This window comes from Pundamilia nyererei, unplaced genomic scaffold (assembly GCF_000239375.1).
Source record: "Pundamilia nyererei isolate P.nyererei 1_Seehausen unplaced genomic scaffold, PunNye1.0 scaffold00014, whole genome shotgun sequence".
Lineage (NCBI taxonomy): Eukaryota > Metazoa > Chordata > Actinopteri > Cichliformes > Cichlidae > Pundamilia > Pundamilia nyererei.
In genome coordinates this window covers 3,992,383-4,012,012 of record NW_005187415.1, presented here as the reverse complement: position 1 = coordinate 4,012,012, position 19,630 = coordinate 3,992,383, and the positions used below count along the sequence as shown (strand labels likewise).

The following is a 19,630-nucleotide window of genomic DNA, read 5'->3' as shown; positions in this document are numbered from 1 at the left end:
CATGGGAAAAGACCCAGGGAAACCCATTTAACAATAGAAACTATTTTTAAAAAAAAGATAAAATCCCTGAAAACTATACATTTCACACCTGAGCCTCAACTCGGGGACCGCTACTCTAGGACGCTGTGCTCACTACCCAGCACCGTGTGTTTTGCCATAGAATACCAGAATTAGCATGTCCAGACATGAAAGAGTCTGGAGAAGCCGTGGCAATAGTATGCACCTCAAACTGACCAGAAACTCAGTGATGCCCTGGTTCATATCTGGGATCGGATTCCTTGGGACACCATCTATTGCCAAACAAACTACTGAATACCATTTTGAGTTGCTGCAATGCAACTTTGCAATTTGATGGTCGGAGTCTCTTTTAATTCAGCCCTCTATACGTTGATCATTTTAATTTCTATCAAATGTTGTGGCATCCTTTTTGTTCCCAACACATTATCCAGTCCATATCAGTATAATATCCAGCATGAGGTTTTTCTCCCATAAAGATCTGATGTTTTTAGAGTGTTCCTTTAATTATTCTGAGAAGTGTATTTTCACCATTATATGTCAGCAAAAAGAAAAACAGTGAGCTTGGAGTTTGCAGCTGTGGCTTAATCATATGTAGCTTCCCACAGGGCAGGCTCAGATCATCAACACTGTTTAGGGGGAAAAAGGATATACGTACAGTTTGTCCACGATATGTGCATGAAGTAACACTCATCTGGGCCGAGGGACATTAGCCTTCACCACTGTGCAGAGTGCTGTAACGTGCAGTAATGGTGACAAGGCCTGAGGGAAGGCCACCACCAAAACAAACACAACTTAATGTGAGATGAAAAATATGCTGCTGTGTCTGTACATGTACGTTCAAACCTCAGAGAGAATGTTGTGCACCAGCTCACGGGTGTGACTGATATTATCCTTTTAAAGACGTGCAGACGTTGAAACGGTGGGCACAGGCACTGATGTCTGACATTTCCACGGGGCAAGTAGGATGTTTGTGTGTGTGTGTGCGCAGGTGTGTCTCCATATTAACTGGCTGACAGAGACTTGCAGAGAGCAATGGCACTGTGCAAACTCAGTTTTCGCTCAGTGAAAGACATGGCGAGACAAGATTATTTATTTATTTAATTTTTTTAAGAGTGCGACATTACTGGCAGACACACCACTAAGTGGAAAAACACTCCTGCAGCAGTACTTTAACATATTTTCATGCATCAGAGGCTTTCTCTGTGTCCTGGAAAGCCATCGTATTCCTATCACCAAGCATCTTTTAAGGCCAAAATATGTCGGACTTGGAGTGGGGTCTACACCAGAGCTTCTCTGTGCCACTGTATGATTTAAAAACAGTTTATACAGGACAGGATATATTATGGCAAGACAGTGTATGTTTAACATTCACCAGATATATATTTCCACACTGTTAATGTTTACACTGAAGAGAAGCAGCTAGAGTCTTCTTCTCACTCATCAGTATGAGCTAGAGGTGGGCAAATATTGATAGTATCGATACTAATGCTGGTATTGGTATTGGATCGATACTTTGTTTCTTTCCTTTAGGTTCAGTATGTAGCCCACTGAATTGTGTTGCATAAATTATTTCTTTGGAAATGAAACAATATACCTTTAATAACAGAAATTGATCTAAAGTGGTTTGGAGACAGGCTTCTTTACATTCCAGGCACATTTATATGATACTCTGAAAAACCCAGTTTTGAAATACATGTTTGTTTGTTTTGTTGTGTTAACTCATTATAGTGGAAAGTAAAAAAAATATCACAGTGATATAGTGGCCATTAAAATGTGTTCAGAATGTGAAAATTGGTGATTATTCATCTCATAAGTAATTTTCAGACTGCTCAGCCCTGCATAAGTTAAACATATCAGTGCTGGTATTGGTATCTGCAATACTGGGCCTGTATTAGCAAGATCCTAAGCACTACTGGCTGAAATGCAGCCCCAAACCATGATAGAGCCTCCACAGTGCTTTACAAATAGCTGCATATACTCACTATTGTACTTCTTTCCTTACCTCTCCTATATATACTGACAAAGATTTAAATAATATTTCATATTTGGATTTTTCAGTTCAGTTCATATGTAATTTGGGATAGCATGAATACTCGCCCTGTGTCAACCCAGGGAATCGTGAGAAGGAAATACACTTAAAAAAAACTGAGTGAGTGCTGGGCCATTTTTTTTCTCCTTTCTTCCTTATTCATATTCATATGAGGGAATTCGAAACCTGTAACCCCTTTTCCCGTGGGTGCACTCACACAATTGGAAGTACTTTAGACTGAGAGATTGCAATCTCGCATTTAGGGGGTGGCGGCTGTGAATCTCAATACAGAGTAGAGCCACGATAAAAGAGAAGTCAGTCACCTTGTAACAACATCTGGTCACATGCTACACTTTTGTTTGTATAAGAAGATGGCAGATCCTGGCAGACGTTGATCTGATAATCACATAAGCCAAGAGCGTGAACTTGAAAACAAGAGGAGAAACTTGGCACATGCTTCAAACACTGAGCAAAACTCAAAGAGACACATTTATTAAGTTCCAAATGACTTTCTATAGCAGTGAAATAAAGCAGGTCTGCTGTGTAACACATTTTTGCCAAAATCTGAGGCAATTTTAAGCAAACGTGGGCACACATACGTTGAGAAGATTGTCAATGGGAACCAAAGCAGTTGCTAGGGAACACCAGGAACAGGAGGCGTAGAGACAGACAGCTCTTGCTATAGTGCGGTGGTATGAACTATTTATATAGACGCTTCATGTAAACAGTGCTTGGCGGACTTCACTCTACCCTGGCATTTTGGCCTTTAACACCGAAGAGAACAGAATGAAAATCGCGTGTGAGTGTTAATGTCACATTCACCTCATTTGTCTCTCTTGACCACCCTTGTCAAAGACACCCAAGTCTCTATATCTCCATCTCTATCTCCCCATCTATCTATCTGTAAATAAACATATGTAAGAACAGCAAAGAGCAACAGCAATTATTTCAACATTTTTAATTTGCTACATAAACAGAAAACGTAGAAATGCAGCCAACCCTGACCCACTCTCTGTCTTAAACCTTGAGATATAAATTGCAGCACCTTCAGCATGAAAGTTTTACTTCTTATACAAACTCACTGGCCAGTTTACTAGGAACTCATTGGACCCTTATTTGCCTTCAAAAGCGCCTTAATTATACAAACTGGGGCTGGAAATATTCCTCTGAGATTGTGGTGCATATTGACATGACAGCATCACACAGTTGCTGCAGATTTCCTGCACACACAGTGCTGCTGTACAAAGGTGCTCTACTGGATTCAGACCAGGTGACTGTGGAGTTCATTTGAGTACAGTAAACTCATTTTCCTGTTGAAGAAACCGGTTTGAGATGATTTGAGATTTGTCACAAGGTGTGTTATCCTCCTGGAAGCAGCCATCAGAAGATTGATTACACTGTAGTCATTAAGGGGTGGACACGGTTAGAAAATACACAGGTAGGCTGTGGTGTTTAAATAATGCCAGTTGGTACTAAGGGGTAAATGCTCAGTTCAAACATTTTAGCATGCAACCTAACTGTACTGAGATCCTGCCATGTGATTGGCTGTTAGTTATTTGTGTTAGCAAGCTGTTGAACCGGTATGCCAAACAAAGTGGGCTGTGAGTGTATTCCACAGTAGTGAAGAGTGAATTCTCTGCCATCTATTAAATTTTGGACAAATAACCTAAAAACAAAAAATCAGCGCTCTATCAATCATGTTAATATATCGAAAAGGGTGGAACTTTTACTTTGAAACAGTCAGGGAATTCCTGACTCAAAGAGTATTTTGAGCCATGTTTATCACAGACAGACACTTTCAGCCACACTGGTAGCTGTACACACCCCTGCAGGATCTCTCACCCCGTTATCAGTGTTCACTTAATGAAAAAAATCACTCTAGAGCAAGGACGAGAGTAGGCAGCACGATCGTAAATCAGGATCTGACGTTTGGCTGAGGCCACGGTCAATCTCAAGCTGGTACTGAAGAGAGAGAAAAAATAAAAGGTCCATCAATCTGCATGTCAAACTGTGATGTTGACACACTGAATGCAGGAGTTAGACATCAATGCAGTGAAATACTTGCACTACTCTGATATCTGTAGCTTTTGAGTGTTTGCAGGTGCAGCTTTTAGTGGCATGCCGTTTATGTTGATGGGGTAACGGCAGCATGACTGGGAGGAATGATCCCGTGGAATTTCAAGTGACAATCAATGAGATCAAAACAACAAAGCAAAAACCTAATGCGCAAAACTGGAAAAAGAAAAGCAATTCATCATAAGATGACACTTGGCATTCTTCATTGACATGTCTTTTGTGTGGCGCATTGCGATTTGTGCGTGTCCTTATTTTAAATGACACTGAGGCAGCAGAAACTGAAAGCAGATATACATCACACACGCACACACAAACACAAAGAGAAACAAAATCCCTTCTATTTGCTCTTTAGGTGTTTAGGAACTAAGGAGAGACATTTCTGCAGTTTTGAAAATAAAATGATTTTCCATTCTTGCCTGGTATAGGATTTCAACGCAATCCTCAATACACTGGGTGTTCCTTTGTCTGTTGGTTTGTTTCCTAACAACCCAAATGTTATAAATGACTGACAGGTAAAGATGCTAAAATAATACAGAAAATCAAAACTATCAGATGAGCCCACAGTGACAACAGTGGGAAGGAAAAACTCCCCTCTAAAGAAGAAGAAACCTCTGGCAGAACCAGGGTCAGGTTTAATAATAACTAAGGATTAAATTCAAAGTAGTGTGTAAACACACAAAGACTGAGTGAGTGAAGAACACTTTGTGCAAGAAGGAAGAGTGGTTTGACAGTATAATTTTATTATATCATTACATTTTGTTCATTTTTGGCATTCCACTAAGTAATGAAGGAAGGGGTCAGGGCAGGAAGGATTCTCACAATGTCAAGTCTATTTAGTTTATAAATTGTGCAGAAACAGAAATCAGGCTTGATTGAGGTTCAAGGTAAAAGCTTTATATTAACCATGGGGCCACAACTAGCTGCTTAAAGCGGGATAGACATGCTTTTTACCAGATTACAACATTTACTTTTACTTTAGTATCAGTATTCAAAGTAGCGGTATGTGCACACTTTTTTAAATAGTTAAATTCTAACACTTCATAATTACCTATGTCATAATTACCACAAAATGTATTTACATCATTCTCAACAGAGAGGCTAAGAATTACTCTTTAAAAAGTGCGTGAGGTGTTAACTTGTGTACAGTGTTACAGATAGGTAGTCACGCTCATGTTCTCACGGTGCAATCATGTATTAATTACATCTTTATGTATTCAAGTTACTGAAAAAGAAAACAAAGCTCACTTCCTTTACCCAATAACCATAGGTAAACTGTTGTGTATAACAGGTATCACATGCCCATCTTTGTGCGTCCCAAAAACCAGTAAACCAGCATTTTCTTACATTTTCCTCCTCCCTCAGTCATGTAAAGGTTTCCGCTGTAATGTCAAAACCTGCTCAGTTCTAATAGAACATTCCGTCTCCACTATAGACACATCCTTCCCCACCAACAGCAAATTGTATTACACTTGTTAATTATTAAACATCAATATGACCAAAGGATCTTTTCTTTTAGTGTTAGGTAGCTGCGGTAAAACAGTGTAAACATTTGGCATTTAACTTCAAACTGTCTCCTAGTATGCATCTTTTCCACAACATTGATTCCATTGGGGGTCTATTTGCCTCCCTCTCTGTGTCTTTGTACCTTAAAAAACAAACCCCTAGGGTCACACTGCTACCAGGCTAGAGCTTGGAGACGAAGGGGAAACCTTCGTACATGTCGGCCTTGAGCTTGGCCCACTCGGCCAGTCGCTGCATGGCGCTCTTCTCCTGGCCCAGGACGCTAGCCGCCTTCCTCAGCTTGGCCTCGTTGCGCTCGAGGTAGCGCTCGCCCTCGCTCTTGAGGAAGTTCAGCTTCTCTACACGGTTCTCATTCAACTGGATGTCCTCGCTCATGTAGGCGTTGAAACGGAAGTAGGTGTCCGGGGGCAGGAGAGCATCCAGCATGGTGTGTACTTCTGAAATAAGGATGGAGGGACATGTTTTTGTTTTGTCCAATACTGGTTTTCATCACACCACCTCTAACCTTTCGTTTAGAAATAACTGCTTGTGGGATGTCAAACACTGATAAACAACATTTTGTGTGGTCCTACCCTCTGTATCTGTGGCACTGCTGATGACGTGAGCCAGTTTGGTCTTGAGGCTTGTGTAGGTTGTGCTATTCTTGCCCGCTGTCTCGTATCGCCCGGTGCCCAGAGACAGCACGCACTGCAGGGGTGTGTTTGGCCACAGACACTTACACTCATGAATGGCCAGAGCTGTGGGGTTGTTGATTAGGAGTCCTCCATCCTAGACAGGAAGAAAGGCTGCCATGTTTTTATTGTGCAGAGAAAGATTTTTTGGTATGTGTCCTTTAGCTTAAATATATCTGTTGTGACAGCATGTTGAGGACAAATGAGGTGAAGTGGACAGGCTGTCCTGGAGCTACACAGCTTTGGGCGAGAGATGTGCTGTGCTGGAAAACGAAGTAAACAAGCTCGGAAAACAGTGGTTTTATCTGCCCTCAAAAATAAGTTGCATTTGGATCATTTGGACAGAAATGACCTACAGTACAAATGTAGCTTCACTGGTAAATCACAGTGCGTTTCAGGATTTTAATCTTACAACTTTCTTGTATTATCCCATTGCTTTTGCACTACCCATTTGGTGTGCATTTTTACTAAATAGTGTTAACAGATTCTTGACAGAATCATGAACAGAGAAAAAAAAAAGAAAAGAAAAAAGAATAATCCAGCTCAATGGCTGTCTGAACTGTTTTGCTGCTTCTGCTCTTTGTCAGCCTTTCACCAAGTTCAGTTCTGAATTTAAACCAAGCACTGAAGTGCTTTTGGCTGAATTAAATAGTGTGAGAGTGTGGCACTCCATCTTGCCCCGCACAGAAGTGGGAAAAGGTTATTTCCACTCTTCTACAGGTGGTGGGGCAACAGAAAAGCAATGAAACTAATGCAGTAGTTTAGTTTGTAAGGATACATAACCAGCATAAAAGACTTAGAAATCATTTTAGGATGCACATTTATATCAGACTCAAAGTGTCATCTGATGAGAGTTCCCTGTTTCACTCTTCAGAGTGACCGTAGGCTGTAACGGGTCAGTAGCACCAGGACAACAAACAAAAGCAGAAAGCTCCTGGTAACAAAAATCTTTTCTTCTGCTCTTCACTTATCCGCACATTACATTAGACCACAGTAAGTGTTGATCTTAATGGGTCTGCTCTGCTCTCAAGGCGTTCTTATGGTACAATAAAACATTAAAAGTGTCATTTTAAGCCTGATTGTGTGACTGTTAAGACAAAGATGTAAGCAATTCATATATATTCGTATACTATAAGCTGCAATGCTGAGACAAACCACACAGATTCCTCTTGACTCTGACACTAAATGACATTCAGAACCCCTCTGATCTCAGTGACTGCAAGAAACTCCTTAGTAATGCTGTATGATGTAAAAAACAATTGACTTGAATGTGTTCATGTGTTTTTTTTAATCCCTTGCAGTGGCAGAACTCTCCTGAGAAATACCGCTGCAAGTGCTGAAAACTAGAGTAGGAGTGAGATCAGTGGGTGGCGAGGGTAGCTCAAAATGTTGATGAAACACTATTTGGTTCCAAGAGGAATTTGGAGAACAACGCACATAACTCTCTCAGTCTGTGTCTTTCCATCCCTGCTGTCAGCCCAGTGCATGGGAAACAGATACTTTCTGCAGAGGTGTAAGTGAGGAGAGAAATGTGCAAACAGAAACACACACACACACACACACACACACACACACACATTATACATGCAAACAGAAATGTAACTGTAATTGTGTTGGATAGAAAGGGAGATTACAGCCATGTCATATTTGCCTTGTTAATAAATGGAGAGAAAGCAGCAGACAGTTTAGCTTTTGTTAACTAAAGATTAGAGCACGTTTGCTGGGATAGTGCCACAAAAAAAGCTCTCTGGGCAAACAATGAGCAGGCCTTTGGTTCTAAACCAATAACGTCTACAAGTATCAAGGCTTATGTAGACCAGAGGTGGAGATTATGACCTGTTATTGGAAAAAAAAAAAAAAACAAACACAAAAGGGGGGTTCTACAAGGTCTACTGTATTAGAAAATGGCAGGGGAGAGAAGAAGGGACAAGGCTAATTTTGCTTAAGTAGGTTATCAAAATGAAGCTAAGCCTTGAGGATAATTGCTGCCTGTAAGATCATCTAAAGATATCCTGCCCTAATAATACCACTTCAAAATAACACTTTAATATTAGTCTTTCTGGGCAACTTCCAGATTTATTACAGCAGTACAGCAAAATACCAGTGTGTTTTCTTAAATTGCAGCACATTTGAACTCTCAGGGCCACCGTCTAAGCCCCACCTAATACATTAAAAGCAATCAGTTTTTAAAATGAGAAAAAAAAAACAATACATCTGACAAGAATCCAAACTAGAACCTAAATGACATATTGGGCAATATTACGGGCTGACTGATGATCTCTGTAGAGTCTGCATGTTCTCACTTTGCTCGTATGGGTTCGCCTCCCACATGCTTGTCGGGTTGTCCCGGGTGTTACCCTTCCTTTCGCTCTGTGACAACTGGAATAGGCTCCACACAGACACGGTTCCTTTAAACTATTCTCTTTCATAGGGAATCAGAAACTTTTGCAATTTCCCTCGAGGAAGGCCTCTCGAGGTGTAAAACGGAGGATACCATTGATGTTTAAGGTCACAGACCAGGTCTGAGGACTCTCTTTCTCTGTACCGCCACCCCATTCTGTTGACTTTCCCCTCTGTCCTTCAGGCTCTTGACAGCCAGAAAAGAGGAAGAGCCAATTATGGGGCTGTTCCAAGGTTGTGAGTTTGAAATAGTGGAACAAATCTGCACATATATCCTTGATGCACAAACACACACGATGCACTGCAGCTTAGTTTATGGGTAATAAAATGCTCTATGTAAATAAAACTGCCACTGCTGTTGCACGCAGTGCCTGTGTCCTTGGCACTGGTCCCTTAAAAAAGCAGCATCGTGGCAGAAGCGCATTGGTAGATTTCCTGGAAAGCAAACCTCTTAAAGACGTGGCTTAATTCTAGGCTTAATTTGTGACAGAAAATTATTTTTATGGTTTTGAAAATGTGGAGGTCAACTGAAACCAAGACACAATAACTAAATTAATATATTGCGATTTAGTTAGTGAAGTGGAAAAGCAGTTAGCAGCATGAGTGGATGGACAAGATGAGTTCAGTTCAGACTTAAATTTAAGTTAAAACTAAATAAATAAACTGAATAAACCGAACAGTCAAACATCTCCCAGTTGTCTCACATTCATGTTGTACCTGATGAAGGTCTTTTCCCAGAACAAATTCCTGAAAGTAGCCCGGAGCGGCAGACGAGGCCCTGATACCCTGCCACATCTTGTGTTTGCAGTCTCCAAGGTAGTGAGATCTCACTCCTGGCATGAGTCGATAGTTCCTGAACACATATGCCTTCAGAGGAAGACCTCTATTCACAATAGTGCTCACTGCTGACACCTAGTGGGCATGAAAAGAACTTTTTAATTTTGAAATCAGTTTCATGAAACCCTTCAAGTCCTAAGTCCTCTGCGGTATAAACAATGAGAAGAGAAAAATGAAACTAAACAGGCACATTAGAAATATTAAGATGTTAAACAAAATCCCATGGGTGTGCACTCAAACACTTACTTTTGGGCAGTGGGGATCCCTGGCACTCTTGATCATACGTCCATCACCCATCCGTTCTCTAAAGAAAACACAAAATTACATACAAATACTCTAGACTATCCTGGTGTCTTTGAAGCTGAGGACTGAAGAGAGGAAAGAAAGAATGCAAAAAGTGTACAAATAGACCTTTTTTTTTTTTTTTAAATAAGCCATGAAAGAGCGTTGCAGACTAACTTGAGGATGTTCTCCCACATTTCACTGTCATAGAAAGCATGACTCCAGCCCATCTTCATTGTTCCAACGATCACATTCTGTTTGAACACATCCGAGCCCAGCTCCCGGTACATCTTCTCGCACTCTTCCAGGGGGACCTGGAAAATCCCCAGCATGAAAGCCAGAATGGCACCTAATGGAAAGGAACAAGTGAGGACAGCTGACACCTAAAATCCTTTAATCGATGAGATAAATGATGGATTAAGCTTATAACAGACCGACAAGAGAGAGGTGGCAACACCATACCTGTGCTGACCCCGCAGATGTAATCAAAGAGCTGGTGGACTGGTTTCCCTGTGAGGTCCTGCAACTTATGGAGAGTCTGCAGGGCCAGCAACCCCCTGGAACAGTTTAACAATATATTTCAGTCTGTGTCCGCAACACTTTTACTTTAGACAGACTGATGTCTGTTGATCACCGTGTTTAAAAAGTTTGTTTCATTTACATTCATGTGCAGTAGATTTGTACTCTGTATTAGTTTAATATAATCTGGGTGTCTGTCTTTTTTTCCAAAAGCCGCACCTTGTTCCCCCTCCATCTATGGACAGGACTCTAATTCCTCTGCCTTTGACTGGTTCGGTGTAGCCAGTCAGGGCCAACGCTTCTCTCACAGCAGCCTGAAGAGGAAGATCTCTGGCCTGGCGCAGTCGTAGAAGGCAGGGCAGCGCTTTCTCCTATCAGTCACAATAGTAAACACAGAAAATGAATGACTTTAATGACCATGCAACCCACATGTTACAAGAACAAGTTGAAATTACAAACAGCACTAACCTTGATGGCCACAACTCGAGTCTCTGGGAATTCCAGGAGATGGCTGCTAAGCTCCTCCACTCGAGCAGTGAGGAGTTTGACGTCGGTGACGGCCTGCAGCCCTTTCACCAGAGCTCTGGTCCTGTTGTCTACGCTCACCCTGGCTATTATCTAGGTAACAAACGCAGACAAAATAAAGCAAAGGTCAAAAATAATGTGGAAACTGTTTGGATATGTGTTAAATGACAATGACAAATAGTAGAGCTCATCATTTATAACATTTTTGGGGGATTATCAACCATCCCTTCCATGCCCAAAGACACGCTGCGCTACCTCATACATTTTTATATATCTGGGAGCTGAAGCAATAATTATGGGTAGTTCGACATGTGGAGGGGCAGCCTTTGTGGGTTTGAAATAAAAGGTTATTACATGCAGGAAAGGATGAGTTCATTCTACTCCCTTCACACAACGAGGTGATCTAATTGTAACCGGTATGAAAGGAGAACAGGAGGAGGAGAAGAGGAAGATCCAGTCACGTGACTATGAGAGATCTCTAGTTTGAGAAACAGTTGCCTCACGTGTCCTTAACTGCCAGCTTCATTAGACAGTAAAGGGAGCAGTACACACCGATGCATATTTCCCACATGGTGTAATCTTCATTTCTTAGAACTAGTGTTAATATAGATTTAGTTTTAGTCATAATCTTTTAGTCATAGTCTAAAAGGTCATAGCTTAGTCATTGGGATTCTTTTAGATTTAGTCTAATTTTAGTTCATACACAGTTCATAAAGCATTTTAATTTCCCTTGACATAAAATTAGAAATGTGACCATATACCTGCTCTTCTCTTCCTCACAAGTGTTGATGTTTTGTCCTGTTCTCAAAAAAAAAATTACGATGGACAAATCAAATGTGCACAAAGGAAAGTAAGAAGATTCCTTCTGATTGGATCACTTCCAAACTTAATTTTTCTACGTGACTTATTTAGTTCTGACAGGATCTCGTCTCTCCAGAATAATTCCATCTTATTTTAATTTACTGAAGAAAGTGTAAATACATTTCATCTATGTTTTTGGCATTAGCTTTTATTTAAATTTTTCATTGTACTGCTTCTCCTCTCCTGTTCTGTTTTGCTTGTGAATGTGAATCAAAGCTCTGAAGCATGGATCGGTCATTAGCATCACATTTAACACCTCACCTTTTCCCTTTGAGTTAGCAGCTCTTGCTTTGCTTTGTCGGCTTTCTCTTCCTCACTCTCCGTCTTTACTTCTTCCTTCTCTGGAGTGGCATCATCCACGGCAACATCTGAAGACGTGTCTGCCATTTTTTTGGAATCGCTTCTAAATTTGGGGACCAGTGGTGCGATGTAGCTACCGACAAAAGCCTGAACACTGGGCCGTGGGTAGGACAGATAATGAGTGAAGCCTTTTCTAGGGGAGGCCGTCGCCACAGCTTCGCTTTCGGCAGAAGGAGCCTCTACTGGAGGACTAGGCGAAGGAGAAGAGGCAGAGGCAGGAATTTTAGCTGGCGCCTCAACACTTTTTCCTACTGGGGACAAAACAGGAATGTGGTCCCCCTTCTTCTGAGAGGAAAACGGAGGAACTGGTCCAGCAACATGATCGCCCCCTTCTATGTGCTGCTGCTGCCTGCTCTCGCCAATTTCTCCTTCTGTGCTGGGTCCGAAATAAGCGTCAATGTGGTTGGCCAGCGTTTTGTAGGTCTCATCCATGTTGGTAGACAGAGCTGCCGGCTGAAGCAGCTGCATAGTTTGTTTTGCCACATTAGAGGACGGGGCAGAAACACTTGCTGCTGAATCCAAAGTGGACATGGACTTCTTTGTGGAAACAAAGGGCTTCTCTGTAATCTGCCGCTGCTCCTTATCTGTCTCCTCACCTTCATCTTCTACTTTCATTGTAGTTTCAGGTAGTGAAGCCTTTGAGGCTACTGTCTCGGCTTTTACCCGAGACTTTTCTGCGTGGGTGCTCTCAGCTGTGCCACCGCCGCCCCCCGCCTTGAGCCGGGAGAACTTGGAGATGAAGTCTGTGCCACCTACTGCCTTGGTAACACTGTCAAGTGTGATCCTAATCCGTGACATACGTCTCCTGTTTCACTGGGGATGGCAGGAGAGAAATACTTTCCTCAAGCAAACAGATGAGGCGATAGCTTCTGGCAAATTCAGCAGCATTCTGGGAGGCTTTCTGCCATGAGTTTATTGTTCGCTGCTTGCAACACACTACCTGTAAAGATAAAAACAGAGATAAAAAGGAAATTATATAAAGAGGAACACTTGTATATCAGCCGGAAACCCAGTGTCCTCATATGGAAACCTTAAATTTGGGCTTTTTTGCACTTAATAAAGTGTTTTAAACACTGTAAATCAGTGACTTTGTTTTATGCTAAAATATACCTTATAGGATGGATATGAGGAAATACTTTAAAAAAATGTTCTCAGTTCAAATATAGTGCTTTTCTTTTATTTATCAGTTCAAACTAATTCCGAACAGCTAGGTGAAATCAGAAAACAAACAAAAACATCCCAAACAGAAGCTCAGGGAGATATTTGTCACGGCCCAGCGGCACGAGGGAACAGGGATGGACACAGGCGCAGAAACCAATCCGGAAGCGAGGTGACTGAAAACAAATGATTTATTCCGCCCACATGAAAACAAAGGCAAAACATAAAGCGACGCCACCACACTAGTGGCGCGTAGGGTTCGTCAGGGATAATGAGGGCGACCTAGACACCTCTAGGAGACAGCTGACAGCGGGGACAGCGGGGAGGTAGAAACAGGACTAGGCAGGGGCCGGGGGCATTGGTTTCAGATGGAGGGGACAGGTGGAGCGGAAAATCCGGAAGCGGTCGAGGCGTGGGGAGGCAGGCAGGTGAGCGGTGGGCCGGCAGGCCACGTTGTGTAAGCAGCTGGCGGCCCCGGTCCAAGAGGATGGGAGCGAGGGGAACAAGATCTCCACTCCGGGTGCTATCAATGGGAATAGCAGATACTCAGGCGATGAGGGGTTGAGAGCGCAGGTCTGATATACCGCTGGCACGATTGCTCACAGGTGGTCAGCCCGGGAGGGGCAACCGGACTCCGCCTAAAGGAGGAGGAGCCGCTGTCTGAGACCTGCAGGTGCCCAACAGACCGTGACAGATATTGGTTAACTTGCTTGCCATTGTAAATTTGGCCAACAGAGGCCGCCGTCTGACCGGTAACTATAGAAACAGTCCAACAAACAATACAAATGACCGCAACTTTCATCAAGATACTGTTAAAAAGGGGGACAACAATGAACCTAACAACAGAGTCAGCTCAGCTTGTAAAAACCCTGCTGGACCGACACCACCGCACTGAGAAGGCTGAGATGGATGATATCCCATGGGCTGCCTGCAAGGACTTCACAGTGAATGTCGGGGGAAAGCAGATTGGGGCTTACATTAAAACGTGGGAGCTCCCCTCTTGCTGGCTGTACAGTGTGGACTTTGTCTGCTCAACCGAGGAGGAGCACCGGACCTTCCACCACTACCGGGCCCGATTCAGCACCCCAACACCGAGGAAGCCAATTCGGGGGACAGCTAGCGTCTACTTCGTCGTGGATGTATCGAAGGTTAAACCTCAAACTCTACCAGTGGAAGTCAGCTTCATAGTGGAGTCAAACAAACTGGTGCACACACCGGGGAGGACCAGGTTTAGAGAGAAGTGGCTGGTGGACGTTATAGAGAACAAGACTTTGCTCCAACGAATGGTAGACCTTTAAACCCAGCAGATAAAAATATCGCTCCTTAAGTTCCTGGGTGTTAGCTCTGCACTGTGAGTGTGCTTTTAAACTTCATTAGCACCCCACCACACATACTTCGAAACACAAAAAAGGCTAAATAACGACCATTATCTGTTCTCTGGGTCCGCTTTGTACAGTTTGTTTTGGCGCTAGGCGTTAGCAGAACCAATTCAAACGTATTAGTGACTAGAAAGCTTCTTATTTTATATAACACGCTTATGTGAAGGAATAAGCACCTGACCCATGATTTCTGAAAGCTAGCTTACTAAACAGACGTCTAAACGTAAACATGTGACCCCGCTGGTACCTGACAGCAATACTAGTGAACATAAAACACCTACCTTTCTAACACTATTGGTGATAGCAACATGAGCAGATCGTCTCCTCACCTTCTGGAACCCAGAGCTCCTGGAGTGTTTCATTCAGTATGAGGATGGTACCTTAGAAAAAAATAAACAGGAAGAGGAGAGGAAGTTACGCATGTGGGCATAGTTCAGCGGACCGTTTCCCCTGCAGTGGTTTAGGTGTGCCACTAGAGGTCAGTAAAAACACATTAGGAATAAGGAGATAAGAGGAGCGTTACAACATCAGTTAAAATCTTGAAATCCTTTGAGAGCCACAGGTTTTCATTTCTAAAATGACAACAAAGAGTAAGGGGGAAGTTCCTTTTCAACAAAACCCTCTTTACTGTGCTATGGTGGCAAAACACAACAAGAGTCATCTCTTTATATTGTAAGGTAAAGGCCCTGCAGTATTAGAGAAAAAAATCCAATAATCAAGCACTTTGCGACTGTGGAGGGAAGAACTCCATTTTAACAAGAAGAGATGTCTTCCTGACAGAATCAGGCTCAGGTAGGGTCTGTCGTGCACAATTGGGAAGTGGGGGAAAGAGAAAAGAAGAAAGAAAAGAGGAAAGTAAAAGAGAGCACAGGGAAACAGGTTTGGGATCATTGTCTTGTTGAAAAAAGTCAGATACTTTCCAGGTGGTATTGCACGGTGGATCAAAATCTTTTGATGATCTTTACTTTTCTGTGTCCATTATTTCATTCATTTTGGTAAAACTAATGGAACACCCGTGTGTCTCTAAACTATGACATAGCCTCCACCATCTCTTCTGTACATACAGACAAAGATTTGAACCAAAAATGTCACATTTGTTGGGTTTTTTATGTGTAGGATAGTGGATCAATAGCCTAGTAGTTAACAAATATATTTAACACATGACATATAACACTTTGGTACAAGACTGAGCACAATGTCAGGGTGGACTGCATCATTAAAGACACCTGGTATAAAAATCTATGGATCCATCTGCTGTGGCAACCCCATATGAAGCTTCTTGTGTAATTTGGCATACATCAGCCTTATGTCTCTGTTTCCCTTCATTAAGAATGGCTTCTTGACAGCCCCCCTGCCCTTTGACTGAGATATAAGTGATGTCTCTTTAAATGTCTCACAAGAAATTTCAAATAAATGTTTTTTTGTGTTCTTTAACAATTAATTCTTTTTCTACAGTTAATATTTTTTTCACTTAATATGTTTGGTTCAGTCAATGTGATGAATCTCTGTTAAGTCATTAAGGTTGTGTTATCTCATGCTCTTATTAATGCTTGGTTTAAATTATCTTTCCAAATTGAGGTAATGTTACTGATCTGGTCACGACATGGCACTATTGCTCATTCCAATATGGATGGTTTCACAGTAAACACTTTTAGACTTATAACTTTTAGACTGAAGAACCCCTTCTGTTAAAACATAAGCAGGAAAAAAACTCTGTTCGCAGGATTTTTTGGGGGGTCTATTTGACAATAAGGCATCTATATTCATTAATTTTGGGGCAATAATCTACTGCTATTCTTATTCAATCTCACTTTTCTATTATCCTCAGTCTATATGTCAGCTGTTTTTTGATTATACCAGGGAAACTACCACCAAGCCATATGCATGACTACTTCAGTAGCTCTTAGTACAAGTCACTGCATCAAAACCTAGCCTTTTTAAGACAAAGATATGTGGTATTTAGTACTTTTTTTCAGTAGCTTGAAGGTCATTTTGGCATACAGTAAACGGTTGTTTTAAGCAACAACAAATTTACAAGATGCCGTTTGAGTAGCAGGACAGCCAAAAAGCAATAGCTTATCCTATTTGTCTAGTTGTTGCTCATCTAAATCACAAATGCAAAAAGTCTGGACCTATGAGAGACGCTTATCTGCACGCTGAGTTTCCAAGGTCTGCGAAGGATATGGGCACAACCTTTAAAATCTCCCTAGTCATAGCAGATATTACAAGGTCAAACACAAAACAATCGACCTGCACATTTTAAAGAGACTCTGACATTTTTAAATGATTATTTTCATCTTAAAACAGAAGTTTTAAGAACTTCACACACAGGTTCGCTGACACTTAAAAAGTCAGTGTTCAAATAAACTTAGATATAAGTTTTAGATATATCTTTTATAATCTTTTATCATTTTAATCTCAAAAGAACAGCGTGGACAGAGTTCACTTGTCATGATGCTGCGGATAATCCTGATGTTTAAAAAAAGAATATTGATAACATATATAATATCTCAAAAGATGTGTAACTGTTGTTTTTGCACAGCTTTTGTAGCGTTATAGACAACTCTCTCTGTCTGCCTTTGTTTCTTTTTGAGTGTTTTTCGTTTTTCAAAAAAAGAGAAAGCCCGCGAGTGTTGGAAATGTGCTTCCTCCAAAGGGTGTCTGGAGTCTCACTTAAAGACAGCATGAGGAGCTTGGTCACCTGGGACGGGCTCAGAGTAGAGCCGCCACTCCTCCATATAGAAAGGAGACAGCTTAGGTGATTCAGGCATCTGACTAGAATGCCTCCTGGACGACTCCTAGGTGAGGAATTTCTGGCTTGGTAACACCTAGCTGTCTATAGACTGGACTGGAAACGCCTGGGTGTCTTTAAACTGACTTGGAAACGCCTAAATGTCTCTAAACTGACTTGGGAATGCGTCAGTGTCTCTAGACTGACCTGGGAATGCCTGGGTGGTAATGTCTTTGCTTAGACTGCTGCCCGTGGTACCTGAATCTGGATAGGTATTAAAATAATGGATTGATGGATGGCTGGATGAAAGTAAAACACCTGGCTTGAAGTACCTCTTCAGACTTTTACTAGTTTAGGCTAAAGCAGGCTGTAAGAATGACTTAAAACACTTTTTACTGTGATCCACCAAAGAAGAAGAAAGCTGAGATATCTCTGAGATATATAGCAGTATCCCAATACTGAAAATGCACAGCAGCATTATTTCAATTCCAGTTTGAGAGGCATAAAGGCAACAACAGCAATTTGTGCTTAAATAGGTGCCAGCTATTGTGTAAAGCATCGTGTAAAGACAGCGATGATGATTTTCTTTCTCCAGCAGGTGGAGCTGAAGCACAAAGAGATATACTTAAGCTGGATCACCATCATTTTCAAAACATGAGGAGAAAAACAAATGAACACATTGTGAGTAGTCTTCAGCTCAATTTCAAACCCAGAAAATCTAGACTTGTGGTCACCTGACCCTTGTCACTTGAATCTACACTGCACAAAAAATGCCCCTGCATGAAAACTGAATCATATGCTTAGTTTGCCATCATCACAATACACCTGCATCAATGTTCACTCAATACTCTTTTTGCAGACTAAATGTTTGAAGAAAAAAACTAAAAAAAAATGAATGAATGCACTGATACAACAGAGTTAAAATGGAGAGAATTTACCAGCAGCACATCAAGGTATCACAGTTTGTCCAGTTCTATTTATATTAATTCAGTCTTAAAACAAAACACAATTAAATGACTAATTGTATAACATGTAGCACTTAAGCAGCACACCAGTACATTAAATGTAAACCACTTAAATCTTGTGCAGCAAACTGAGTATAACAAAGGAAGCTGCCGACAGACCACACAGTGAAATGCAACAACGCTGCATAGGGCAGCAGTCAAATAACCATTAATAAGTTAGAAAGTTAAAACTGATCACAAGATAGAGTAGAAAATTACTGTGCACAAGTCTTAGGCACTAAACATTCTCACAAATAATAGTTTTTATTTAGTAAACTTATATAAAGTGCAGTAATGCATTTTTGGCGTGGCCAACTTTGAAACAGCAAGAACAGGAAAACTTTCACAGTTTTTCAAGCTTCTCAGCAGAAAGGCTGTTCCAAGCATCTCAGAGAAGTTGCCCCAGCTCTTTTGCAGCACCTCAGATGTATCTGCTGCAGGGCTCTTGTTCTTTATGTCTCTGGATTGCAGTCATGTTGCAGAATTTGCGTCCGTTCAGATACCACATCTTAGGTTCCTAAAACTTCTGCACTGCATCCCGTAATAATAATAATAATAATTATGCACTGTAACAAAGCACTGAGAAGCTGTAATCCAGCTCCAGCAGGTGGAACCTTAAAGATGATCTGATACACGTGTGTAATAACAGAAGCAGGGAACCGTTTTGTAGAACACTGAGCTGGATAAAATGAGGCACAATGGCCTTCTTTCATTCATTCAATCAAACATGGACACCAGCCAGTTTTCCTCATCACTATACTGATAATAACCCAACAGGCATGTGCCACATTGTTCCACCCCACATTTCTCTATATAGGAATGCGTGGAGAGACGGTGATGTGTATGGTGGAGAAAGCTGTGAGCTTACTGAACATGAATTCTGTGTTTGCACAGCAGTCGTAATGGTTAAAAAAGAGGAGAAAAAACCCACATCATATAAGCTTCTGTTCAGACAGAAGTACAAAGGTTTGATGTTAAAGACGCAATAAATGGACCAATGATGAAAGCACATCAATGCCATGCTTATTTACTATTATTATTATTATTATTATTATTATTGTTATCTGTCCCCCATTTTAACCACTTAAAGCTGGGATATGATCACAGGTGTGATAAGGTATCCCCATTTTTGTGTTATGTAAAACATATTTTGTGTTTTCTTCATTAGAATGCATTACACTTATTTCTGTGTTATAGTTTTATACATTTTTAAAACTGTAAATGAATACATGAATATATACTACATTGTTATTATTGTC

At 41.3% G+C, this 19,630-nt stretch overlaps 1 protein-coding gene across 2 annotated transcripts; it reads right to left on the bottom strand.

Annotated features, from left to right (window-relative positions):
* Nucleotides 1–4,848: 4,848 nt before the first annotated feature.
* On the bottom strand, nucleotides 4,849–15,177 carry pnpla8 (patatin-like phospholipase domain containing 8). Of its 2 annotated transcripts, none has more exons than XM_005725203.2 (10): nucleotides 14,918–15,177; nucleotides 12,001–13,039; nucleotides 10,822–10,971; nucleotides 10,573–10,724; nucleotides 10,297–10,391; nucleotides 10,012–10,183; nucleotides 9,799–9,856; nucleotides 9,433–9,627; nucleotides 6,217–6,412; nucleotides 4,849–6,081 (listed from the first exon to the last, which is right to left on the bottom strand). In XM_005725203.2, the coding sequence occupies exons 2-10, from the start codon at nucleotides 12,895–12,897 to the stop codon at nucleotides 5,807–5,809; spliced, it is 2,190 nt and encodes a 729-aa protein (XP_005725260.1). In that variant the 5' UTR covers nucleotides 12,898–13,039; nucleotides 14,918–15,177; the 3' UTR covers nucleotides 4,849–5,806. The 2 variants fall into 2 exon arrangements, with proteins under 2 accessions (XP_005725260.1, XP_005725259.1); XM_005725202.2 differs by having other exon boundaries at nucleotides 14,966–15,177.
* Nucleotides 15,178–19,630: the final 4,453 nt, after the last annotated feature.